General features: G+C 41.1%; 1 protein-coding gene across 1 annotated transcript in view; it reads right to left on the bottom strand.

The window, feature by feature from the left end:
- Nucleotides 1-201: 201 nt before the first annotated feature.
- LOC148439556 (phosphatidylinositol 4-kinase alpha) overlaps nucleotides 202-22,256 on the bottom strand; it is a gene marked incomplete at its 5' end in the record, with an annotated part of 130,583 nt that continues 108,528 nt past the window's right edge. The window contains 17 exons of the mRNA XM_088464591.1: nucleotides 202-869; nucleotides 3,696-3,779; nucleotides 3,872-3,961; nucleotides 4,440-4,599; nucleotides 4,837-4,957; nucleotides 5,184-5,309; nucleotides 5,590-5,694; nucleotides 6,643-6,749; nucleotides 6,871-6,941; nucleotides 8,446-8,518; nucleotides 9,459-9,529; nucleotides 18,797-18,926; nucleotides 19,078-19,198; nucleotides 19,837-19,890; nucleotides 20,083-20,250; nucleotides 20,398-20,488; nucleotides 20,624-20,817. Coding sequence (XP_088320717.1) covers nucleotides 818-869; nucleotides 3,696-3,779; nucleotides 3,872-3,961; nucleotides 4,440-4,599; nucleotides 4,837-4,957; nucleotides 5,184-5,309; nucleotides 5,590-5,694; nucleotides 6,643-6,749; nucleotides 6,871-6,941; nucleotides 8,446-8,518; nucleotides 9,459-9,529; nucleotides 18,797-18,926; nucleotides 19,078-19,198; nucleotides 19,837-19,890; nucleotides 20,083-20,250; nucleotides 20,398-20,488; nucleotides 20,624-20,817 — 1,818 coding nt within the window. The remainder of the gene's footprint in view (nucleotides 870-3,695; nucleotides 3,780-3,871; nucleotides 3,962-4,439; nucleotides 4,600-4,836; nucleotides 4,958-5,183; nucleotides 5,310-5,589; nucleotides 5,695-6,642; nucleotides 6,750-6,870; nucleotides 6,942-8,445; nucleotides 8,519-9,458; nucleotides 9,530-18,796; nucleotides 18,927-19,077; nucleotides 19,199-19,836; nucleotides 19,891-20,082; nucleotides 20,251-20,397; nucleotides 20,489-20,623; nucleotides 20,818-22,256) is intronic.

Below are 22,256 nucleotides of genomic sequence, written 5' to 3'. Positions count from 1 at the left end.
CCAAAACAGTCAACATTCCAAAACTAAAACAAAATTAGGTTCTACGCTGCAAATTGAGATAATCTTGCAAGAACAAGTCCACAAGCACACAGCGTCATTGCTCAATTTCAATGTCAGCTAGAACCACTGACCAACTTATAAAACTTCAGAGACCTTTAACCAAGATAATTGATACACATATACAGATAAAGGAAGCAAAAATAGTTTGTATTTGTTTAATTACAGTTTACAGATTAAATACATTTCCATAAATTTTTTACACAGAAGAGGAAACTAGCTTTCTTCATCTTTCCAGCGTGAAGTGGGATCCTCATATTTAGGGGTGCAGTGCAATGTACAATCAAGGAGGAATACTGTGCCCTCCCACCTCTCACCCGTGCTACTTGTGGCCATTAGAAGCACAGAGAAGGTGCTCTAGTCCTGAGTGTGAAATTTATGATGAATGATGAAAGTGCAGATAGCCAGCAATGCCGTTTTCATTGGGAAGAATAATATAAGCAGTGTTTCAGGTAATAAATAAAATATTATGTTTTTTTTCCCTCTCTAAGCAACTTCACCAAAATACTTTAGTCTGTAATGCAGAACCTTGGTGTGATTCAGCTTTCAGATTGTGTTTTGCACAGACAAAATTCAACAAGCAAATGGAAATAGATAGGTTGCTGCCACAAATCTAGCTGTCTGGTGTTCTCACCTCCCAAGCCTCACCCTTCACACTTACTGCAGATACTCAGAAACTGTGGATTGGGGCGAGCAGAGACACAGGAGACTACAGGTCACTACGACAGAGAAAGGATGCCCTGGATCAGAAAGGGGGGGCTCAGTATGGGATGTCATTTTGATAGTACTGGATAATGTCGTATGTTCTGCTCCTGGAGGACAGAAACGAAGAGATGTTGAGTGAACAGCTCAGGGAAATGAAGGATAGTATAATATTAAAAAACTAAACATAATGCAGAACACTAACAATAATTAAATAAGTGCATAAAAAGTTTGGGTTTTTACATTAACATGAAAATAACAGTCATGGACTTTAATATAAAAGTAAAATGAATTGCCATTGGGAAAAATGTAGCCAGTGTCTAACATTTCTACACACACAGAAAAATCATGGTCATTCGATAAACTTGATATAAACTTGCGTAAAGAGAAAAGTTTGTTATTTATGCTACACATACACACTTAGGCCCAATATATTATTTGAACACAGGCAACATTTTTATTTTAACTATTTACCAAACCATATTCAAGTCACAGTTGTGTAATAATATGGTTTTAAAGTGCAGAGTATATTGAGAGTAGTCACTTCCAAATTGGCAGAAGGGTTCAGGAATTACGGCTGATTAATATGTAGCCCCCTTTTTTTTTCAAGGGACCAAAAGTAATTGGACAATTGACTCAAAAGCTGGTCATGGACAGGTGTGGGCTATTCTTTTATTTCTTTATCAATTAAACAGGAATAAGGTCTGGAGTTCATTCCAAGTGTCGCAAATGCATTTGGGGCTCTCAATGCAAGTGAAATAGGCCATCCTTAGGCTGCAAATACGAACAGAAAAATCAAACCAGAGAGATTGCAGGAACCTTAGGAGTGGCCAAATCAACTGATTAGTACATTCTGAGAGAAAAAGAATGTACTGGTGAGCTGGGCAACACAAAAAGGCCTAGACGTCCATGAAACTCAAGGATTCCATGGTAAAGAAAAACCTCTTCACAACATCCACCCAAATGGAGAACTCTCTCCAGGAGGTAGACATATAATTATGTACCATAAAGAGAAAACTTCACAAGAGCAAACACAGAGGGTTCACCACAAGGAGAACAAGCACAAGCCTCAAGAATAGAAAGGTAAGATTAGATTAGACTTTGTCAAAAAAACATCTGAAAAAGCCAGCCCAGTTCTGCAGGAGTATTCTTTGGATAGCTGAAACTAAGATCAACCTGTATCGGAATGATGGGAAGAAAAAAGTTTGGAGAAAGTTTAGAATGATCCAAAGCATATCACATCATCTGAAAAACACAGTGGAGGCAGTGTGATGGCATGGGAATGCATGGCTTCCAATTATACTTGCCTACTCTCCCGGGAGGCTCGCGATTTTTCGGGTAACGCCCCGCACCCCAAGATATCCCGACAACTTCTTAGTGAAATGGGCAGGATGGGGAGATTTTACCAGGAAGTTTGTGAATCCACTGGGAGGGGGTGGGGCTAAATGACGCGAACTGCGTAATTTAGCCCCACCCCATCCTTGGGGTCTAATGACGGCTATAGTGTGGCCCCACGCCACCAAAGCTAAGAGCAGCTCTCCTCTCCGGGCTTCTCCCGGAAAGGATTCGTATAAAGTCGGTAAGTATGCTTCCAATGGCACTGGGTCACTAGTGTGGGATGTAGTCTAAATACCGGAACCGGATTCCCGACAGCGTCAGGATCCCGGCACCTGTATCCCAACCGCCGGCATCACAAAGGTATTTGGGTATAGGTTTAGACACTAGGGGGAGGGTTAGTCACTAAGGGGGGAGAGTTAGGTTTAGGGAGGAGGTGGTTAGGTTTAGGCATCGGGGAGGGAGAGGTTAGGTTTAGGCACTAGGGCAGGGAGGGTTAGATCTATAATACTCTTACCTACCGCTGTTGGGATCTTCACTGATGGGATACCGTTGTCGTTATTCTGACCAGCAGCATCCCGACCGCCGGGATCTCATACCCAAACCCACTAGTGTTTATTGATGATGTGACAGAGGCAGCCGAATGAAGTCTGAAGTATATTGGGATATACTGTGTGCTCAGATTCAGCAAAGTTGATTTGACGGTGGTTCACAGTACAGATGGACAATGACCCAAAACATACTGTGAAAAGAACCCATCAGTTCTTTGAGGCAAACAAGTGGAATATTCAGTAATGGCTGAGTCAATCACCTGATCTCAACTGTGAGACACCATTTAGAGGTTTGGTATGATGTCGACATGCTCATAATGTCGACATTGACCATGACGACATTCATCATGTACCCAGTAATGAAATATTGACATATCGTCCCTAGTGGTCCCTTGTTGACCTATTCCCGACGGATGCTCTTCCCCGATCCTCTACCCCTAACCCTCCCTCTAGTACCCAATTCTAACCCCCCTCCCACCGCCTATCTCTAAAGTTAGCATTCTGACAATGTCAACATTTCACCTGTTAAAATTTTGAGAATGTTGACACATTGCCTGTCGACATTATGAATGTTGACATTGACATTTTCAACCTTTACACTACATCCCGCATTTGATGATGTCATGCGTTCCAGACTTCAGGCAGTCATTGACTGCAAATGACTCTCAGCAAAGTATTAAAAATTAACATTTAATTTATGATTATGTTAACTTGTCCAATGACATTTGAGCCCCTAAAAACAGGGGACTGTGTATAAATGGTTGCAGTTCCTAAATGTATCATACAATATTTGTATTCCTCCTCTTTAAATAAAGCTGGAAGTCTGCACTTCAAATTCATTTCAAATCCATTGTGGTGGTGTACAGAGCCAAAATTATGAAGCTGATGTCAGTGTCCAAATATATATGGCCCAACTGTACACAGAGGCAGTTTTATATATTATATTATATTATATCATATCATATTTCTGAGCAATAGCAGTCATTGTAGTCTCTCATCCAGTATCATTGCACTGTAAGACAATAATCATGTGAAAGACAGATTACAGACCTGTTGCTGAGGAAGCAGTTTTGAATAATCTTCAGGATGAAATTAGCTGCCTCCTTCTCTGTCATGTTGGGACTGAACCGGTGCCTGAATTTTTCAAAAGTACAGGGCGATATGTAAGCAGAGGAGACCCAGAGAGAGCTCCCAGAAATAGCCTTGTGTTTTCAATATTAACTCACTTCAGCAATTTAATGGTCTGTCCACGAAAGCACGGTAAGCCTGTGTCCAACATGAGCGTTACCAGTGATACTACAGCATCCATGTATGGTCTGTGAGACAGCATAGTGATGAAAGGAAATGCAGCTATAACATACCTAGCAGTACATTAACACTCAATGACAGCATTTGATAACCTTCAGCAGGTCAGATGTTACCAGTTGAAAAACAACAAGAAGAAAATTAATTTCAGATTCCCATGTATATATACTTCTATAAATGTCTTATTATTTTGTTAATGTTAAAATGAAACATGAAGTTATACGTTGCCGCTGACTGAATGCCACCTAACAGTAACCAAAGCACACAACAACTCCTTCCAGTGACAAACACATCATGGTGCCTCATTATAAGACCACTACTGTGCCTTCTGAATCATACTGTGCTCAATATAGATTTATTAGAGTCTTATGTCACATTCCGCTAAAGAAAGCGACCCTTCCAGGTCAGACTCTGCACAATATCTAGTTTTATTAAATGGGACATTTATTTTTATAATTTGCTTTAACCCAGAAAAGGAAAACAACTCACCTGACAGCTAGGTATCCACGCACACACATCTCCATGAACCATTTGAAGGGTGTTGCTTCCATTTTGCCTCCCATGATCATCACCATCTCATCAGTCAATTTTATATCTGGCTCCCAACCTAGGTTACCTCCTGGGGAACTCTCAAACATAAATCCAAAATCTGCAGGTAGAAAATAAATGGGGGACACGTACATAGAGTAAAATGGGTACCACAAGTATCCAAAGTAGCAAACACACAAAAAAAGGACAACTATGGTAATTGGCACCAACAGACAGAGGCACAGGGTCTGAGCACATTGCAATCTCTACATCTATAGGAGCAGGCACTCAAGGACTGGAGAGCAGGACACACCTAGTGCTGGTATGAAGCAGGAACAAGGAATGGTGCAGCACTAACCTATATGGATGATGTGACCCAGCTTATCCAGCATGATGTTGCCATTGTGCCTGTCTTTGATCTGCAGCAGGAAGAGCAAAAGGCTGTAGGCTGCCATACTACGTATAAAGTTATATCGAGCCTGAGGAAGAGAAGAACGAGTTTAACTTTATATGAAGGACTCTGGAAAACTGATAACAACAATTCCCATTCAGCAGAATGGCATATATAATATGACACATGGAAAGGATAATTCAGTATAGGAAAGCTGTGTTTATCTCTGCTTATGTCGTAAAAAATCATGCCAGAAGGAATCACAAAATGGATTATAAAAAGTCTTCAGCAGTGAACAGTGTAACACACTGTACCTTCTGAAAGGCGAGAGTAGACTCATCCCCATACTGCCGAGTGAAGTAGTCGTACATTCCAAAGTCGGTCTGACGGCCGAGCTGATCTCGCGAGGTGCAGTCTGGAATACACTCGATAACCCCACACTGCGATACAGCAGAAGTTTTATGGAGTTAATGATTGTCTCTGTGTATGACCAGTAAAAACTGAAAGAATCTAAAACTGATGTACCAAAAAGAATCTGCAATTGCAGATCAAGATGCTCATAGCTGACCCACACTACATGTAATATGATTGGAAATTAGCAACACTAAGGGTTAGTTGTTTCTCAGCCAGTAGCCTTACATTAAATAGGGCTTTTGCGGGTTGGACCTCTACGTTCACAGATTATGAGGATCTACCTTAAGCTTTCCCTTATCTACTCACCCCAGGAGCTGTCGCCACTACTCTATATGGAAAGACGAAGAGGTCAAGTCCTACCAGTTGGAAAATGTTCTTGAATAAGTCAATTATCTGCAGAGCCAGCATATCCTATCAGTGGAGGAAAGAACACATTACATGGACACATAGTCATTGCTCCAAATCCGTTATCTTCCACAACTTTAGTGATAGCTGCCAAGCTCACCACACAAACATTCTCTGTGCAAATGACCTGATCCCTTATTTATTATCATTTAGACTCTCTGTGAAATGCAACTTGTATACAAAATTCCCTTTTTCATGCAGTACTAAATTGCTGATTCCCATGAGATCACTATATGCATTGTGTCATAAATAGTCAGGTTTCATTTTTCTTTATAAATAAATCATGGATAATGAATTAAAAAACAAACAGTAACACTATTCAATGGGGGCGATTCAATTCAGCGCGAATTGAATAGCGCTGGGAGTGAGCTCCCGGAGCTATTCAATTTAGTGCGCTGTTTGGGTGGGCTAAGGATTTTTCTTGCCCCCTGGGATGGGAGGAGAAATCCGACCAAAGTGCCAGGTGCGCAGCTGTTTTTCAGCTTAGCGCGGCGCTAACAGCCATGCGCCCGGCACTTTGGTCAGAGAATGCCGGTGAACGCGCCTTAACACCCTTGTTTAGGCGCGATAACCGGCATTCTCTGACCACACAGCACACTGAATTGAATAGCTCCGAGAGCTCGCTCCCGGCGCTATTCAATTTGTGTTGAATTGAATCGCCCCCATTAACTGTTATAAAAAAACATATTATATATAAAGCCACTAACTACTGCTGACATTTTAGGCAAAAGTCACAGCCAATATCCCCCTCATGGCTAAGAAATAAGGGCAGAAGCGAATTGTAAGTTCAGCTCTGCTAATTGGAAAATGCACTCACTTGAAAAGAAGACAGCTTAACTACCTTAATGATACTGGAAGACAGAGTAAATAAAAACGTTCCTACCAGGCCCTAGCCGGGAGCCTAGTTTGCCTAGTGGGTGAGCCAGCACTGGCGCCTAAGCAAGTTTTACTCACTTGTCTGCAGTCATCTCCAACTTTAAAAATGGCTGCCTGCCAGCAAACCTTTTTATCTCCACCTTCCTCCTCACTCTCATCAATGGAGTCTGAGCGGCAGCTGAGGCCTAATTGAAATAGAGACATTCACACACAGAGTGATGCAGATAAGTCAAGAAGTGTATACAGTCTCTTTACATTACACAATGGTGGTGGTTATTGGCACGGCCACCTCAGACAGACACTCACCCTCTTTCTCCAGCTCACTAACTCCGCATCTCTTTACCTTGAACTTGGCCAAATATGGAGCTTTCGCAGCACTGCAATTACAGCCATTAACATTTATTCAATGTTGACCCAAAGGAAAATATGTCAAATAACATACACTATACAATTTTCTGTCAGATATCTGTCCAATCTGGCTGGTTGGAATGAAAACCTGGTACAGGTTGAGTCTCCGATATCCAAAATGCTTGGGACCAGGGGTATTTTGGATAATTTAACATTTTCGTATTTTGGAATATTTGCATATCATAATGAAATATCTTGGGAATAGGACCCAAATATACACACAGAATGCATTTATGTGCTATATACACCTTATACACACAGACTGCAGCTCATTTTATACAATATTTTCCATAATTTTGTGGCTCAAACAAAGTTTGTGTACATACATAAAATTCAGTTATGTTTCATATACTCCCTATACACACAGCCTGAAGGTAATTTTATACAATATTTTTAATAATTTGTGCCTTAGACAAAGTTTGTCTACATTGAACCATCAAATATCAAAAGGTTTCATTACCTCAGTCAAGCAAAAAAAATTCCTTATTTCGGAATATTCCGTATTTTGGAATATTTGGATATGGGAGACTCAACCTGTAATGTATGGGAGCAAATAACAATCTTCCATTTGCACACAAACACTGGAAAATAGGCAAAAATGGTTGTTCAGACAAATTGGTTAAAACACACAAATTTAACCAATTTGAACAATTTTTTTTATCCTTTTTTCAGTGTTTAAAACCATATGATCGTCTGTTGGTTGCTCCCATACATTACCAGGTTTTCATTCCAACCAGCCAGATTGGACAGATATCTGACAGAGAATTGTATAGTGGATGCCCAGCTTAATACACACATTATATCCAGACACACTGTGTACATGAACCTACAAAAATGATGGGACATTCACAGTGAATGGCCAGATTGTATGTGGATGATACAAATGATGACATCCCCCTGAGAATGCTAAATCATATAAAAACAAGCTTCATGTCTGTACAGCACATGCACATACATGTAACACTGTTTTACAATGTTTTTAGATTAGGAAACAAAAGTAGAAAGCAGATGCAAATATGAATGTGAATTCTCATTGACCAGCAGAGGAGTCTCCTGACTGACAGTTTTGTTATGCCCAAAATGAGCTATATGTCAAGGAACAAGCTTTAATAAAAAGACAATGAGCTACAAATCTTGGTATATTGAAAACTAATATCCACACGTACAACCTACAGTTCATGGGTTTTCTAATTCCCTTTAATGGGCAAAGTATAGTCTATGGAACCTAGTATATCAGTGTCTCATACAAAGCTACCAAGGGTTTACAGCACCTCTACGGAGGAGTAGATCCATTAATTACCAAGATATTAAACTGAATTTAACAGAAAAAAAACAATGAATTCCCATATGCACACATTTGTTTCCATTAAATAAAACAATAAAACAAAACTATGTACTTCTAACATTCGACAGCTGAGAAAACGATCATTATAGCCAAAAACACTATGTATGCCATATAGATCGTTATATCACCTCTGCATTGGTGTTCCAGATTTGTAGTCAATGTCCAACACTATGGCCTCTGGATTACTGGGCAAGTAGCATCCTGAAAGAGGGAAATACATAGGAAATATGTAACATGCAGAAAAATGTAGCACTGTCTACGCTTAGACAGAGAAACTAATATACCCAATGCATTGAATGCGCAGCACAGATCATTTTGGTTTTGCACTTGTGCACATGTATAGGCCCTGATTCAGATTAGTATGTAAACCCGATGATTTACATACTAATCCGATTGTACGGGGCCTGCATTCTTGCTAGCAGATCCCCCAAGCCGCAGCATGTCAATCATTTGTGGGGCGGAGCGAGGGCGTGCCTGGGCTACATTTCCCAGGAATGCTGAGGTCTGCGTCGGTGGACATAGATGTTCTGACCTCTGAAGCTGCTAGTCTGAGTAAGCTGAAGATTATTCAGACAGTCCAGTGCTGCCGCCATTATGATCCAATGCAGCGTCTACTGACACTGCACTTGGATTGCAAATGCTGTCAGGCACGTCAGAAAATCACTTCTTGAGCGTAGAGTAATGGGAAAGTGCAATATGTTTCCTATTAAAAGTAATGGTTAAAACCTGATGTTCACCAGTTCTGAGCTGGTGCAACATGCAAATATGTTTGTAGAGTAAAATTGCTATGTGCCCTTCTGCAAAGCCAGGAATGCCTTTATGGACCTGCCCTGCCACCTGTTTTAGATAACACAAACAGAAAAAAAAAATCTTTTTGGAGAAATGCACTTAGAAATGTATATACATTTTAGTGTTATTAAAATCTAATTTGCCATCTGTCTGTCAACCTTACTCAACATTGGCATGTTTAGTGTTATCTAAGTGGTCAGGTGCACCATTATTTTGGAATGGAAAACACATTGAAGGGTGTAACCAAAGTGCTGAGCAACAAATCACTGTGAAGGACAGTAGCTAAGAATCAGTTGGATATGCTCAGCTTTGCACATTGACACATAATAGGGAATAGACACCGCAGTCTTACCTGGCTGCACTTTCACTTCAGACAGGGCACTCAGACAAGCTTTCTTCCGTTCATCTCCTTTAGGGAATGGCCTGGCAGAAAGGGAAGCATTACATTTCACCAGTTTTGTCATTTGGATATAAAAGTGTTACAATTTGACTTAAGAAAGTTTGGTGCGCCAATAATTTTGGAACCACATGTCTTGCTCTGCAAGCCTGCTGTGGAACTGCATATCCCTATAGGGGCTGCAGGGACATGTAGTTCCAGGACAGCTGAAGAAACAAGGTGTTTTTGTTTAACCCAGGAGTAGGTAAACCTAAAGGTGCATACACACGTAAAGATTTTCTGTCCAACTAGTTGATTGGTTGGAATGAAAATCTGGTAAGGTATGAAAGAAAATGACAATCAGCAATTTGCTCCCAAACGCCAGAAAATAGACAAAAACTGTCGTTTGAACAAATTTTTAGATCAAACATTTAACAAACTTGTCTGAACGACCATTTTCATCTGTTTTCTGGCATTTAGGAGCAAATTGCTGATCATCAGTTACTCCCATACATTACCAGGTTCTCATTCCAACCAATCAACTAGTTGGATGGTTGGACAGAAAATCTTTACGTATGCAACATAAGTTATTCCACAGAGCTGCAGGAACAATTTACCAGATTTAAACAGTTTTGTGCCTGGATCCACTTCATTTGGCTAATGAGCCTTATGGGAACATGTGTTTCCCCTAATCCCATTGCCAGGTTTCTCTGCACACACCTGACAAAACAATGACAATAATTAGGCATCAATGCCAGATTCTAAAGACATAAGGGAACAGGTGTGGTGAGATTTGTTATACAGAGCACATGTCTGCTCCAGGTCTTCAAATTATGATTTGTTAGGTTTCCATTTTATATAGATAAAGGCTCTTGGCATAGAAAAAGTGTACAAACAAAATACAACAAATGTAAATATCATTATTACTATTAACAGTTTCTTATATAGCGCAGCATATTCCATTGCGCTTTACAAATGGAAATAACTTTAATAGAACCAAACTGGGTGGTAACAGACAGACATAAAGGCAAGAGGGCCCTGCTCACAGGTATATAGAGAACTTCAGTTTAATTGGTGCCAATATATTCTTACTAGAGCATAATAAAATGATGACTGCTTCCAACACAGTATTCAACCTGTAATGAATATTTGTAAAATAAAAAAAGACAATAACATGCCCCTCTGTAAAGCCTGGCTGTCAAATGGTAGACTACTATGCAAATACTGCTAACCGAGTCCCTTTTGCGTTCCTTTACACTCATGGAAACCATTAGAAATGTAGACTGTATTCATTAAGTTACTGAGTTAGCAGACCTCACAAGAGCATGTGTAATTCCCAGGGGGAAAAAGATCTAGCAAAGGATTCTATGCATCTGGTGTAGTACTAGATTATGGGGAACCATAAAACCATGGGTGAACCCCTTTAGGTAGAATACAATTACAAAAATACCCCTTATGTTGCTGAATTTCCAGATGCATCACCATTACCATTTGCTAAATGCACTGCACACCTCAGAACACAGCATTTGGAGAATGCGGTCCCCAAAATGAAATATCGTGGCTGACTTCAACACCAACATTTTAGCTTTGTTCTCATACTACACCAAGTAAATCACAGCTGATTTTACTGGAATAACCATTCTATCATCTTGCCACAGGAGATAGCCTTGCTAGGCTCCAAGATGAAGGCCTTGACTCTGGAAACCTATATAGAGGTATTATGGTTTCATATTACATTCCTAACATTACTAATGACGGCTGTTTAGTCTATGATGCTTCTGCCATAAGAAGCTCCTACAGTATGCTCCACATTGCAGCACAAGCAGGATAACATTATGGACAGGTGCATAACAACAACAATTGTTTGTCATTGCACTGTTTCTATAGGTTTTTTGTTAGCAGTAGTCAGTCTGCCAATAGCAGGGGAATTCTAGGGCCTGCTGCAGCCAGATATTAGTGGCAGTGTGAGCAATGAATAAGACAAGTTGCGTGTTAAGGGGGGTATCCACTAGACGATAAAGTTGAACGATTGAACGATTGAATGATAATGATAAAATCGTTCGATAATCGTTCAAACATTGTTTGAACATCGTTTGCAAATCGTGCAGTAATTGTTTCTAACGATGTACGATGCGCGCTCCCGCTGGTCGTTTGATCGTCTCCTCCATCGACTGAACATGCAGGTCAATTTCACTTGATTGCTTAGAAATCGTTTACACATCGTTCACGCTGAACGATCAAACGATGAACCACTAACTGCCCACTATAGCTGAAAGCTCTCAATCACAGATTAAAACAACATAGTTTATTGTTAGATCGTTTGCAAATCTTTTGCAAATTGTTCAGAGTGGAAGATCATATTTCAAGGGAAACTTCAAGGGAAAATCGTTAAGAGGTTGGACAGGGATAAAATCGTCTAGTGGATGCCCCCTATAAACCTGTATGGGAATCATACTGCTGGTCTGACCTTTCACAACTAGTTTGACTGCTAGGAGGGGTTAAAAATTGCTAATACTGTGTGATTGGATTTGTGTTAGCTGCTGCAAACATCCTGGACAATAAATAAATGTTATTTTTAATGAATCTTGGTAGGAGATAAAATTCCTAGCACATGTTGGTTGGTAGACAACATTTCTGTTTTCTTGTCCCTAATAAAGGGTACAGAGTTTCCCATCAGCCTCAAACACAGCTGAGGGGAAACTTACAGAAATTGGGCCTCTGGATAGCTAACCTTGGGGTGTGGGGGTGCTGTTGCCAGAGTAATAAAAACCGGTGAAAGCAGGACTTTAAGAGAGATCAATCTCTAGCCACTGCCCAAGTCTTCCAGTAAGAAGGACAAGAGGCATGTCACATTAAAAGATTATGTGAATTAATTTTCTCTCACACCAACCCATGAAGTTTTTCCACACCCTATAGTAGTCTTTTGAGGAGACCGGCTTCCTAGCCCTGATCGTGGTCTGAGTAACTTCCTAATATAGGTTACTAGCCCGTAGAACCATAGCCCCAACAGCCAGTCAGGCCGAGACTTGATGGTAAAAGGGACCATGACTTAGAAGGTCTCCTTCTAGAGGCAGCCTCCAAGGCAGTTCCATTCATATACATAGAAAGTTGGTGTACCATGATCTTCTTCGCTAATATATTGCTACTAGAATTACTGAGACACCCTCTTTCTTCACCTTCTTGAGTACCAAGAAAGCCGAGTGACTGGAGGGAAAAGATACACTAGTTGGTACATGGTCATTGTATCCACTAGGAATGCAGGTTGTTGCACAGTACTAAGCTTCTTTGTGGTTCAATCGAGTGGCCATCATGTCAACCTCCAGATGACCACACCTTTACACAATCTAGTTGAAGGTCCCTATGTAGAGGAATCACATCTTGGGATTAATGGCAAGGCGGCATAGAAAATCAGTTTCTCAATTTTACACCCCTGGGATGAATGCTGCCAACATACCATTCTGCCCAGCAGCATATCTTAGCGGTTTCTGTCATTATCAAAATTGTGTACATAAACCACCTTGGTGGTTTAAGTATACATATATGAAGTTGTGCTAATGAATAAGAATGGGTTTGCCTCTTAGAAGAAGCAAAGCACATAGCAGGGAAATTAGCACTGCTCTGAACTCGAGAAAGTTTATAGTTAGCTTTGCTTTGAAAGGACTAAAGACCTTTCAGACCAAGGTTCAATATAACAGTTATACTGAAAAGTACTGTACTGCTCTAACCACCATAACTTTGATGAACACCCTTGAAGTTGTAGGTGTGTGGGTGGAGGCACAACTCTGCATCAGTGCCAGAGTGGGTGAGTCTGCAATCGTCAAGAACGAGATTCTGGACAGACTGAGAGCAGCGTCAATGTCAGTTTATGCCAAATACTTTAAAGTTTCCTTTGAATGGTCCACTAAGGGTAAGAATTGTAAGCTCTCACCGATCTCCTCATTCCACTTCTCTACCACTTTACTGACTCAATCGGCCGCTAGAACGTTTACAAGAGATGTTCCCATAGTAACATGAACTAATTTAAAAATTAATTCAGGTTTGTGCTGTCCTTCAAGGACACTGGATTTGGAATAGGTATAGTGGTGGATACAGCAAGATAGCCAATAGGGGCATCCTCTCTAGGCTGGGTTTCACATTCACCCAAATCACCATAGATGAAACAAAACCTCCTCTGGACCTGTGACCAGCTATCTGGTTTCTGCCAGTCATCACCCAACAGCCTTGAAGATGGAAGCATGATCAAAAGAAAAAGCAGAGAAAAGGTATCCTGACAGAGTGATCTTTATAGTACTCAACTATAATAGAGAAAAAATATATAAGGGCACAGGCAAACCACATCAGACACAGGCACAGTAATTAGCAGACGTGACAAAAAATGTCCACATTCACAGCAAGATACAAGCACCGCTGACAAATGATTGCCTGACAATTTTGGTGGCCTTTCTAAATAGCATAACCCACCTAGGAGAAGATGTACCACAACTGTTGGTCCAGTGCAGACATGGCATTGTCACAGGGCAGTTTCTGCTGCTATGACTAACGCTATTGCAGGCTTATCTCTATAGTGTCCCCCACTTAAATTGTGCATCAGCCACAGGAGGTCCTGTACCACTACAAATGCAGGATGCAACAGCTGGGGCAGACTGTATGCCCGATCTCAACCAATTGTAGGGAGGGATAGGTGCTACTGCTACTTTGGCTGCCTCAGTTACCGGAGTGCAGCCCAGCACAATCGGTAGCCGATGCTTGGTTCCCTGGGGTCCTTGGTCCACTATAATAACTGCTGACACACTCATTGCCCTCTGGAGGCCATGAGAAGCTGGATTGGGAATAAGCACTTCCAGAGGTTATGACTGGTATGGGATATATGCTTTCTGCATTTAGAAAGGATTATGATAATGAGCTCAATTTCAGAAATGGATACATATTTTAACATCTGCTTCATCATCTATGGAGACAGCAGGACAATGACATATGTTAGATTATTATCCAAAGAACTAGAAAGAACTAGAAACAGTTATAAATGACAATATTACGAAAGACTACTGTGGAAATGCCATTATAAATGTGACCCTGCAGAACATATTGGCATTATACTTTATGCTTGCCAGTAAAATGGGAGTGGTATCCTAGCTGAAAAGGAATGCATATTCCTGAACAAAAGACATATGTGATCATATTGAACAATGATAAAAGAAATAGAAAAACTGCATGAAGACAAATAATGGTGTTTATTTAGGTAGCTATGAGTGATAGGGACCTAAATAAGAGGATATTTGGTACTCACTGTTAAATCCATTTCTCTTATTTCTCTGGGGGACACTGGAATACAATGAGGTGCAGAGCATGTGGTTTGTGTTGCAGGCACATCGTCAAATTTAAAGTGCTTTGTGGGTTGCCTCCTCCAACTCTATATCTCACAATGAAGGCTGCTTAAGTTTAAACTTTAACAAGCCCATAGGAGACAATAAATTACACACTCAATGAGTAGAAACAATGAACTACAATGAAAACAGCGTGCAACACAGAAAAGGTAGGAATACAATGTCCCCCAGATGGATTAAGAAATATGGATTTGATGGCGAGTACCAAAATTCACTAGCATTCTATCACAGTGAAGTTACAAAGTTGCCTCTAAGGGAGGGTACACGCACAGCTATGGCTACGCACAGCTATGGCTACGCGCAAAACTTTATGCCCAGGACTGGCATCTCTAGTTAGTAGAACATTACATTTGTAGAACTAATGTCATGTATGAATGGGGGACTAGATGGCCTGCCTGCCTTGCACAACTGCTCCACTCCGTTACTGTGTTGTGCTGCCCAAGAAGCGCTCAAAAATCTGGTTAGATCACAGGTGGTCAGGAATACATGAAGCCACCCTCATTCGTGTGCGTCATAAAGGAGGTCAGTCTTCCGGAAAGAAGCAGATATACCCATAGATCCTCACATCTATGATTACTTCATGGAAAAAGTAGTAGGTAAATGGAACAACCTCCCATCAGAGGTGGTAGAGGCTAAGACAGTAGATCAATTTAAACATGCTTGGGATAGGCACAAGAATATCCTTACAAAGGACTAAGGATCAAATAGGATTGAGGTTACCAAAAGATTAAAAAAAGGGCAGACTGGATGGGCCAAGTGGTTCTTATCTGCCATCAAATTCTACGTTTTTTATGTCTCCATGTATAATGTTATTAAGAAGACTAAGAGAATAGCTCTGCCTGAGGCAAGATCCCTGCCCAGAACAAGGATCACAATATCTTGGTCCAGATGAAACCTGAAAATAACTGTTGTTGAAATGAAGGCCTGGTATGCAGAACCGCCCTGTCCTAGCAAAAAAAAAAAGAAATTCGGATGTAAAAGATAGGGCTGCTAACTGAGACCCCTCAACTGGCAGAAGACATTGACAGCAAGAAGAAAACCTAGAAAACCTAGTGAAGGAATTCAGATCCATCAAATCCAGCGACAAGCATTTCTGTAATGCAGAAAGGACCAAACTGAGATCCCATGGTATAACCTGGTTGACAGAGTTTAGATATGGAGCACTCCCTGAAGAGAAATTTAAACTTCAGGAACACAAGCCGAACCAGCTGAAATTTACAAAAACTAGATTCAAACCACTGTCCAAGCCACATGCAAAAATGACAACAGAAGAGCAACTTAAACAAGGTTTTTGTGAACTCTTTTTCTTTCACATTAGGAGATATATATCTGCCAAACATGATAGAAGTTCTTGGAAGATACAGATTTCCTGACCTTGATTAACTTCTGAATGACCTGAACCAAAAACTTCTTAGGTCAAAGAATCTTGTCCTCCAGAGCCATGCCGTCAAAGCCAGTGGAGCCAAGTCGATAAGGAAAAACTGACCCTGACTGAGGAGATCTGGAATGTTAAGCAGTTGTTGTGGTTTTGTCACCATGCTAAGGATGATCAACATACCACGACCATTTAGGCCAATCTGGGGCCACTAGGTTGACCAAAACCTTCTATACTTTGGCCTTTTTTTAGTATGTGAGCTAGCATGGGAATAGTTGGAAACATGTAAAGTAAGTGGTAATTCCACAGGACTATCATTGCATCCAAAAGTACTGCTTGCAGATCCTTGGTGTGAGTCCTATTAGAGTGGTACCATGTGGTTCAACGAAAGGTCATCAAATCCACCTCTTGTATACACTACATTCCACAATTTGAATGAAGATACCATTCCCCAGGATGAATCTCATGACTGTTTGGGAAATCAGCTTCCCAGTTTTCTACTACTGGGATGAATACTGCAATTATGACTGACCATTTTTTTCTGAGCAGCTACAGATATTTTCTATTGGCGTTCACAAAGGTTGGGCCACAAAAAAGCCCTTAACTACAGAAAGTTGTCTAACGAAGACCTGGTAATAAAACCCTTGCAGACATTGGCCCAGCATCACTGCACTCCAACCCTTTTGAGTGGCTTCTATGGTCACTATGGTCCACTCCAAGAAGGACAGTTACCATTCTGGCCCAGGTTGCGTCTGCTGAGCCACCAAAGCAGGGACTGATGAGTGTTCGGTGAATCTCCAAATGTGGATTTGATAGAGACCAAAAGGCGAGAAGTTGCATCCACAAGCAACGTCCGCTGCAGTGGAGTAGTATGGTATGGAAATTGGCGCACTCCTGTAAGCTTCCACAGAGAATCTAGCAGTAGCCAGCTTCTCCCTATTATTAAAAGGCCAGGTCAGAATCACTATGGCTGCCAAATCTGGCCACAGGAGGGACAATTTTTGAAAACAGTTCCATCCTTCAGCCACTGAATGTTCTGCAGAGCAGTATTCAGGGGGAAAATCATGCTAAGGCCAATTTCAATTACAGTGAGAGAGATGGGGCTCCAGGAGCAGTGGTCATGACACCTGTGAACAGTGCTGGGTGACTTGAGCTCCACTGTCACCCACAGTGGGGAGGGCACAGTAGACGGTTGCAGATATGTCCTTCAAACCCGTCCCCTTTCAGCAGACTTCAGCCATGAGCTCTGCAGCTGCTAGTAAGGAGAGATCATTATAGGAAAAATAAAAACATACAAAACCGATATAGCCCAGGTTCCATGATGCTTGCTACATGATACAAAAATAAATTGAACGCAGCCTGCATTGTGGGATGCAGAGTGAGAGGAAACAGCCCACAAACTAATTAAAATTTTAGGATGTGGCTGCTGCACAGTCAGCACCCTCTACACATACAGTCAGGTGCATAAATATTGGGACATTGACAGAATTTTCATATTTTGGCCTCTATTCACCACCACAATGGCTTTGAAATGAAACAAACAGGATGTGATTTAACTGCAGACTTTCAGATTTAATTTGAGGGTAATTACATCCAAATCAGGTGAACGGTGTAGGAATTACAACGGTTTCTATATGTGCCTCCCACTTTTTAAGGGGCCAAAAGTAATGGGACTATCAACTCAAAAGCTATTTCATGGACAGGTGTGGGCTATTCCCTCATTATTTCATTATCAATTAAGCAGGTAAAAGGTCTGGAGTTGATTCTAGGTGTGACATTTGCATTTGGAATTAGTTGCTGTCGACTCTCTATATGAGATCCAAAGAGCTGTCAATATCAGTGAAAAAATCAAAACAAACCCATCAGAGAGATAGCAAAAACATTAGGTGTGGCCAAATCAACTGTTTGGAACATTCTTAAAAAGAAAGAACGCACCGGAGAGCTCAGCAACACCAAAAGACCGGAAGACCACGGAAAACAACTGTGGTGGATGACAAAAGAGTTATTTCCCTGGTGAAGAAAAACCCCTTTGAGGGTAATTTACATCCAAAATCGGGTGAACGGTGTAGGAATTACAACAGTTTTAATATGTGCCTCCCACTTTTTAAGGAGCCAAAAGTAATGGGACTATCAACTCAAAAGCTATTTCATGGACAGGTGTGGGCTATTCCCTCCTTATTTCATTATCAATTAAGCAGGTAAAAGGTCTGGAGTTGATTCTAGGTGTGACGTTTGCATTTGGAATCAGTTGCTGTCGACTCTCAATATGAGATCCAAAGAGTTGTCACTATCAGTGAAGCAAGCCATCATTAGGCTGAAAAATCAAAACAAACCCATCAGAGAGATAGCAGAAACATTATGTGTGGTCAAATCAACTATTTGGAACATTCTTAAAAAGAAAGAACGCACCGGAGAGCTCTGCAACACCAAAAGACCCGGAACCATATGGTAACAGGTTAGTTTTATTGACTCTGGTCATTCTCACTTTCTATGCGACTCCATAACTTTCCTGCTTCCGCAAGGATAACCTGCCTACAAAGATACAATAGACTTACTTAATGATGGCAGACACATTGGTTATTTTATTGAAGAAGTCAAATTCACGTTGGTAAAAGTCTTTGGCAGGCCCTGATAGCGATCCTGTGATCTCCTCCATAAGCTGCTCCAACAAATCACCAATATCAGCTGGAAGATGATAACACACAAATAAAACAAAGCAAAGAGCAACCACTTGAGTGCTTTATAAGCCAATGTTACGTTATGGCTGGTACGAGCTTTGCAGAAACAATGCAATATAACAACCACATGAAAAGACAGAAGAATTAACATTACTTACGATCCTTCTGATGCCCTTCTTCATCTAGAAAAATGTTGGTCTTCATGTTCCAGATAAACTGATGAGCCAGAAGCTGAGACTTGGCAGCTGCCCACAGGATGTATTCCCGGACATACCCCATCTGAGTGCACAAAAGACTTCTCCATCAGATCCACAAAGCAAATATCAGCTAACAGCATGATGTAAGGAAAGAAACTATCCTCTTCAAACAAACTTCAATAATACGTATTACTAGATAGGAGCTAACCGCTAAGGTTCAGCATGTTTGCAGATGATTGATTATGCCTGCACTGAACGATATATCGTTCAGTGTGGGAACCCTGCAGTATAGTGAACGACTGAACGATAACGATATCGTTATCATTCAGTCTTTTCACTGTCGGGTAGTGGATACCCGCCTTAAGAATTTAATTACTTACTGCTTTTTAATGAACTGTAAGTACCTACATATTCTATTGAAAGGAGCGTGTTCAATGCAAAGCTTATTATAAAACAGTAACGTAAACAGGACAAAAAGATGTTGGCTACAGCCAAAGTAAGCCATGTGACTGCTATGGAATCATCAGCATAGATAGCTATGGTTAATGTCATGTTTGAGAGATACTTCATTTACGCATTCGTTATTATCAATTCCAAGTAAGTGCACCACCTTCCTGAGATGGCAATGTTCTATGAATTGCAGCATAAACATGTCAGCATTATCCTACATTCTGATAATTAACAATAGGTCAGGTGGTACATGACACAGAAGGGACTCACCTTGTCATATCTCAAGGCTTGTACAATTTGTGGAATGTAAAACAGAATAGCATCCTGGAAGATCAAACAACACAATTGGGCACATTAAGAGGCCATAAAAATGAAAAATGTACAGACAAGACATCACAGTGTGTAGGTGAAGAAATAGGAGAAACACCAGAAAGTGAAGCAATTGCTATGTAGACAAGCAGCAAGTCAGTGCAAAGAATGAATTTGGTAACAAATACAGCATGTTTGAGTAATTACCGGAGGGAATGATCGTAGGACTTTGACTCCATACTGGGCAGTTAGTGGATGTGGAGGGTACATGCTGGAGAAGTAAGATAGCCCAGTGGGTGGGTCAGTTGGTGCCCAGCACAGAATATGACTGAGCTCAGGAGCATCTGCATCGATCGTATGCCACGTCACCAGATACTAGAGGAGGAAAATACCATTTGTACACAAACTCAATAGAAGGTAGAAAATGTAATTTATATCAAGCAAGGAAACAATTTACATCAATATTTATATTTAAAAAAAAAACATGGAGACATTGGCTAGTATGACCATCTGAATACTTACTTTGATTGCCTCTGGTACGTCGCTGACAGCACCTGGATCCAGTCTCACTAGCCGGGTCACTTCTCCACCAATGGCTTCAGTGTTCTTAAATCTGTAAATACATATTAACCCCCGATAATCACCACCAATGAGAAAATAATCCACAAAGTGAAGATGAAAATGTGGTCTCAAAATGTGAATCTTTATTGTAAATTGTTTTACATGAGAGATTCTTTGATTACTTTACCTTGTAGGCAACTGAATTGCCAGGTGAGGAGAAATGCTCCAAGCCAGGTTCACATTGTCTTTCCATTGCTTCTCGGACAGGCTGATGTACTTTGATCTCCAGTTTGCAACACTAATCTCTCCTGTCTGATCCAGCTCTAATTCAGGAGCAGACAGAGGGTTGTACCATGTGGTCAGTCGGTCAATCTCCGTGGCCTAGAAGGAGTACACAAGTAATAGTTTGGATAACTAACAATTTTATCACAAAAATTATATAATCAAACCTAATGTATTGCTTTAGTTTAGGTAGCGTGATAGACGTGTCTGATCTCTGTATAGGCCTATGCTGTATAAGCTGCATTGAATCATTCCATCACTCATGCCTCCAAGCACTAGGAATCAAACACAAATAAAAAACAATATTGAAAAAAATAGGATTTTGGAATCATCAAAATCCATTTCTACAAAGCATATAGGAGTGAATTCAGTCTCTATAAAGGCAGGACATGCTCAATGTTTCCAAAATGAAAAATGGATTTTATGGAGGGGATTTTTGGTTACTAACAGTTGCATCCATTTCTCTGAACCAAGGCTGGGGGACACTGGACCACGGGTTGTAGATTGGGACTGCAGGACCTGGCACTTAAACTAAACATGTAGCTTTAAACCCCAATCTCCTCCCAACTGCAACCCCAGCATGCTAGTACAACTTTAAAAGAGCCCGGTAGAAACAGTAACACAGTGAAACTGTATTAACAAAAAAACAAACCACCACATGACTGAGCGTAAGAGAGGGAACGCAGTGTCCCCCAGCCTTATTGAAAGATAAGGATTCAACTGTAAGTAACCAAAAATCCCCTTTTCTCCTTCATCAAGGCTGGGGGGACACTGGAGCATGGGATGTTCAACAGCCGCCTTCAGAGGAGGGAACGCTCAGGCTGAGCATCGCCAGAGGCAAGACTTGAAAATGGTGAAAATTAGAGAACATGTGGACAGAAGACCAGGTAGCTGCACGGCAGACCTGTTCAGTTATGTTGCGCCACCCAGGAGGTCGCCACCGCCCAGTGTAGAATGAGCAGATACCTGGTCCAGTGTCGGTAGTCCCGCACCAGAATAGGCTTGAGTGATGATGGAGCGGATCCAACATGCAATGGTCTGCGTTGTACACGTCCAACCTTGTTTCTGAGTGTCACAAAGAATAATCAGGGGGTTTGTAGGATGAATGGAAGAAGTTTTGCCGGAGTGGACCCACAGGGTCCGTTTGACATCCAACAGTGCCAGATCGTCCCAAGAAAAGTTGCTGATGGAGGAAATACCGGAACAACAATTTACAGGTTCAAATGGAAAGCCGAAACAACCTTTGGTTAGATAGTACGGAGGGGACCGCACAGAGAACTACCCTATCGTCATGGAATATGAGAAATGGCAGGTTGCAAGACGAAGCAAAATCAATTGCCAATAACAAATTTAAGGTCCACTGAAACGAAAGGTTCAAAGGGAGCCTGCTTGAGAGACAAGAGAACCAGGTTAAGATCCCATGGAGCCACCGGCAGCTAAAATGGTGGTTGAACTTGCAACATACGGTGTAAAAAAAGGTTCAAATCTCTGGAGGAAGGGCGAGACAGTGCAGGATATATATATACATAGCCGACATT

This window comes from Taudactylus pleione, unplaced genomic scaffold (genome assembly GCF_031769625.1).
Source record: "Taudactylus pleione unplaced genomic scaffold, aTauple2 ptg001707l, whole genome shotgun sequence".
Lineage (NCBI taxonomy): Eukaryota > Metazoa > Chordata > Amphibia > Anura > Myobatrachidae > Taudactylus > Taudactylus pleione.
Note: the sequence above shows the minus strand (reverse complement) of the source record. Positions and strands in the feature narration are given on the sequence as shown.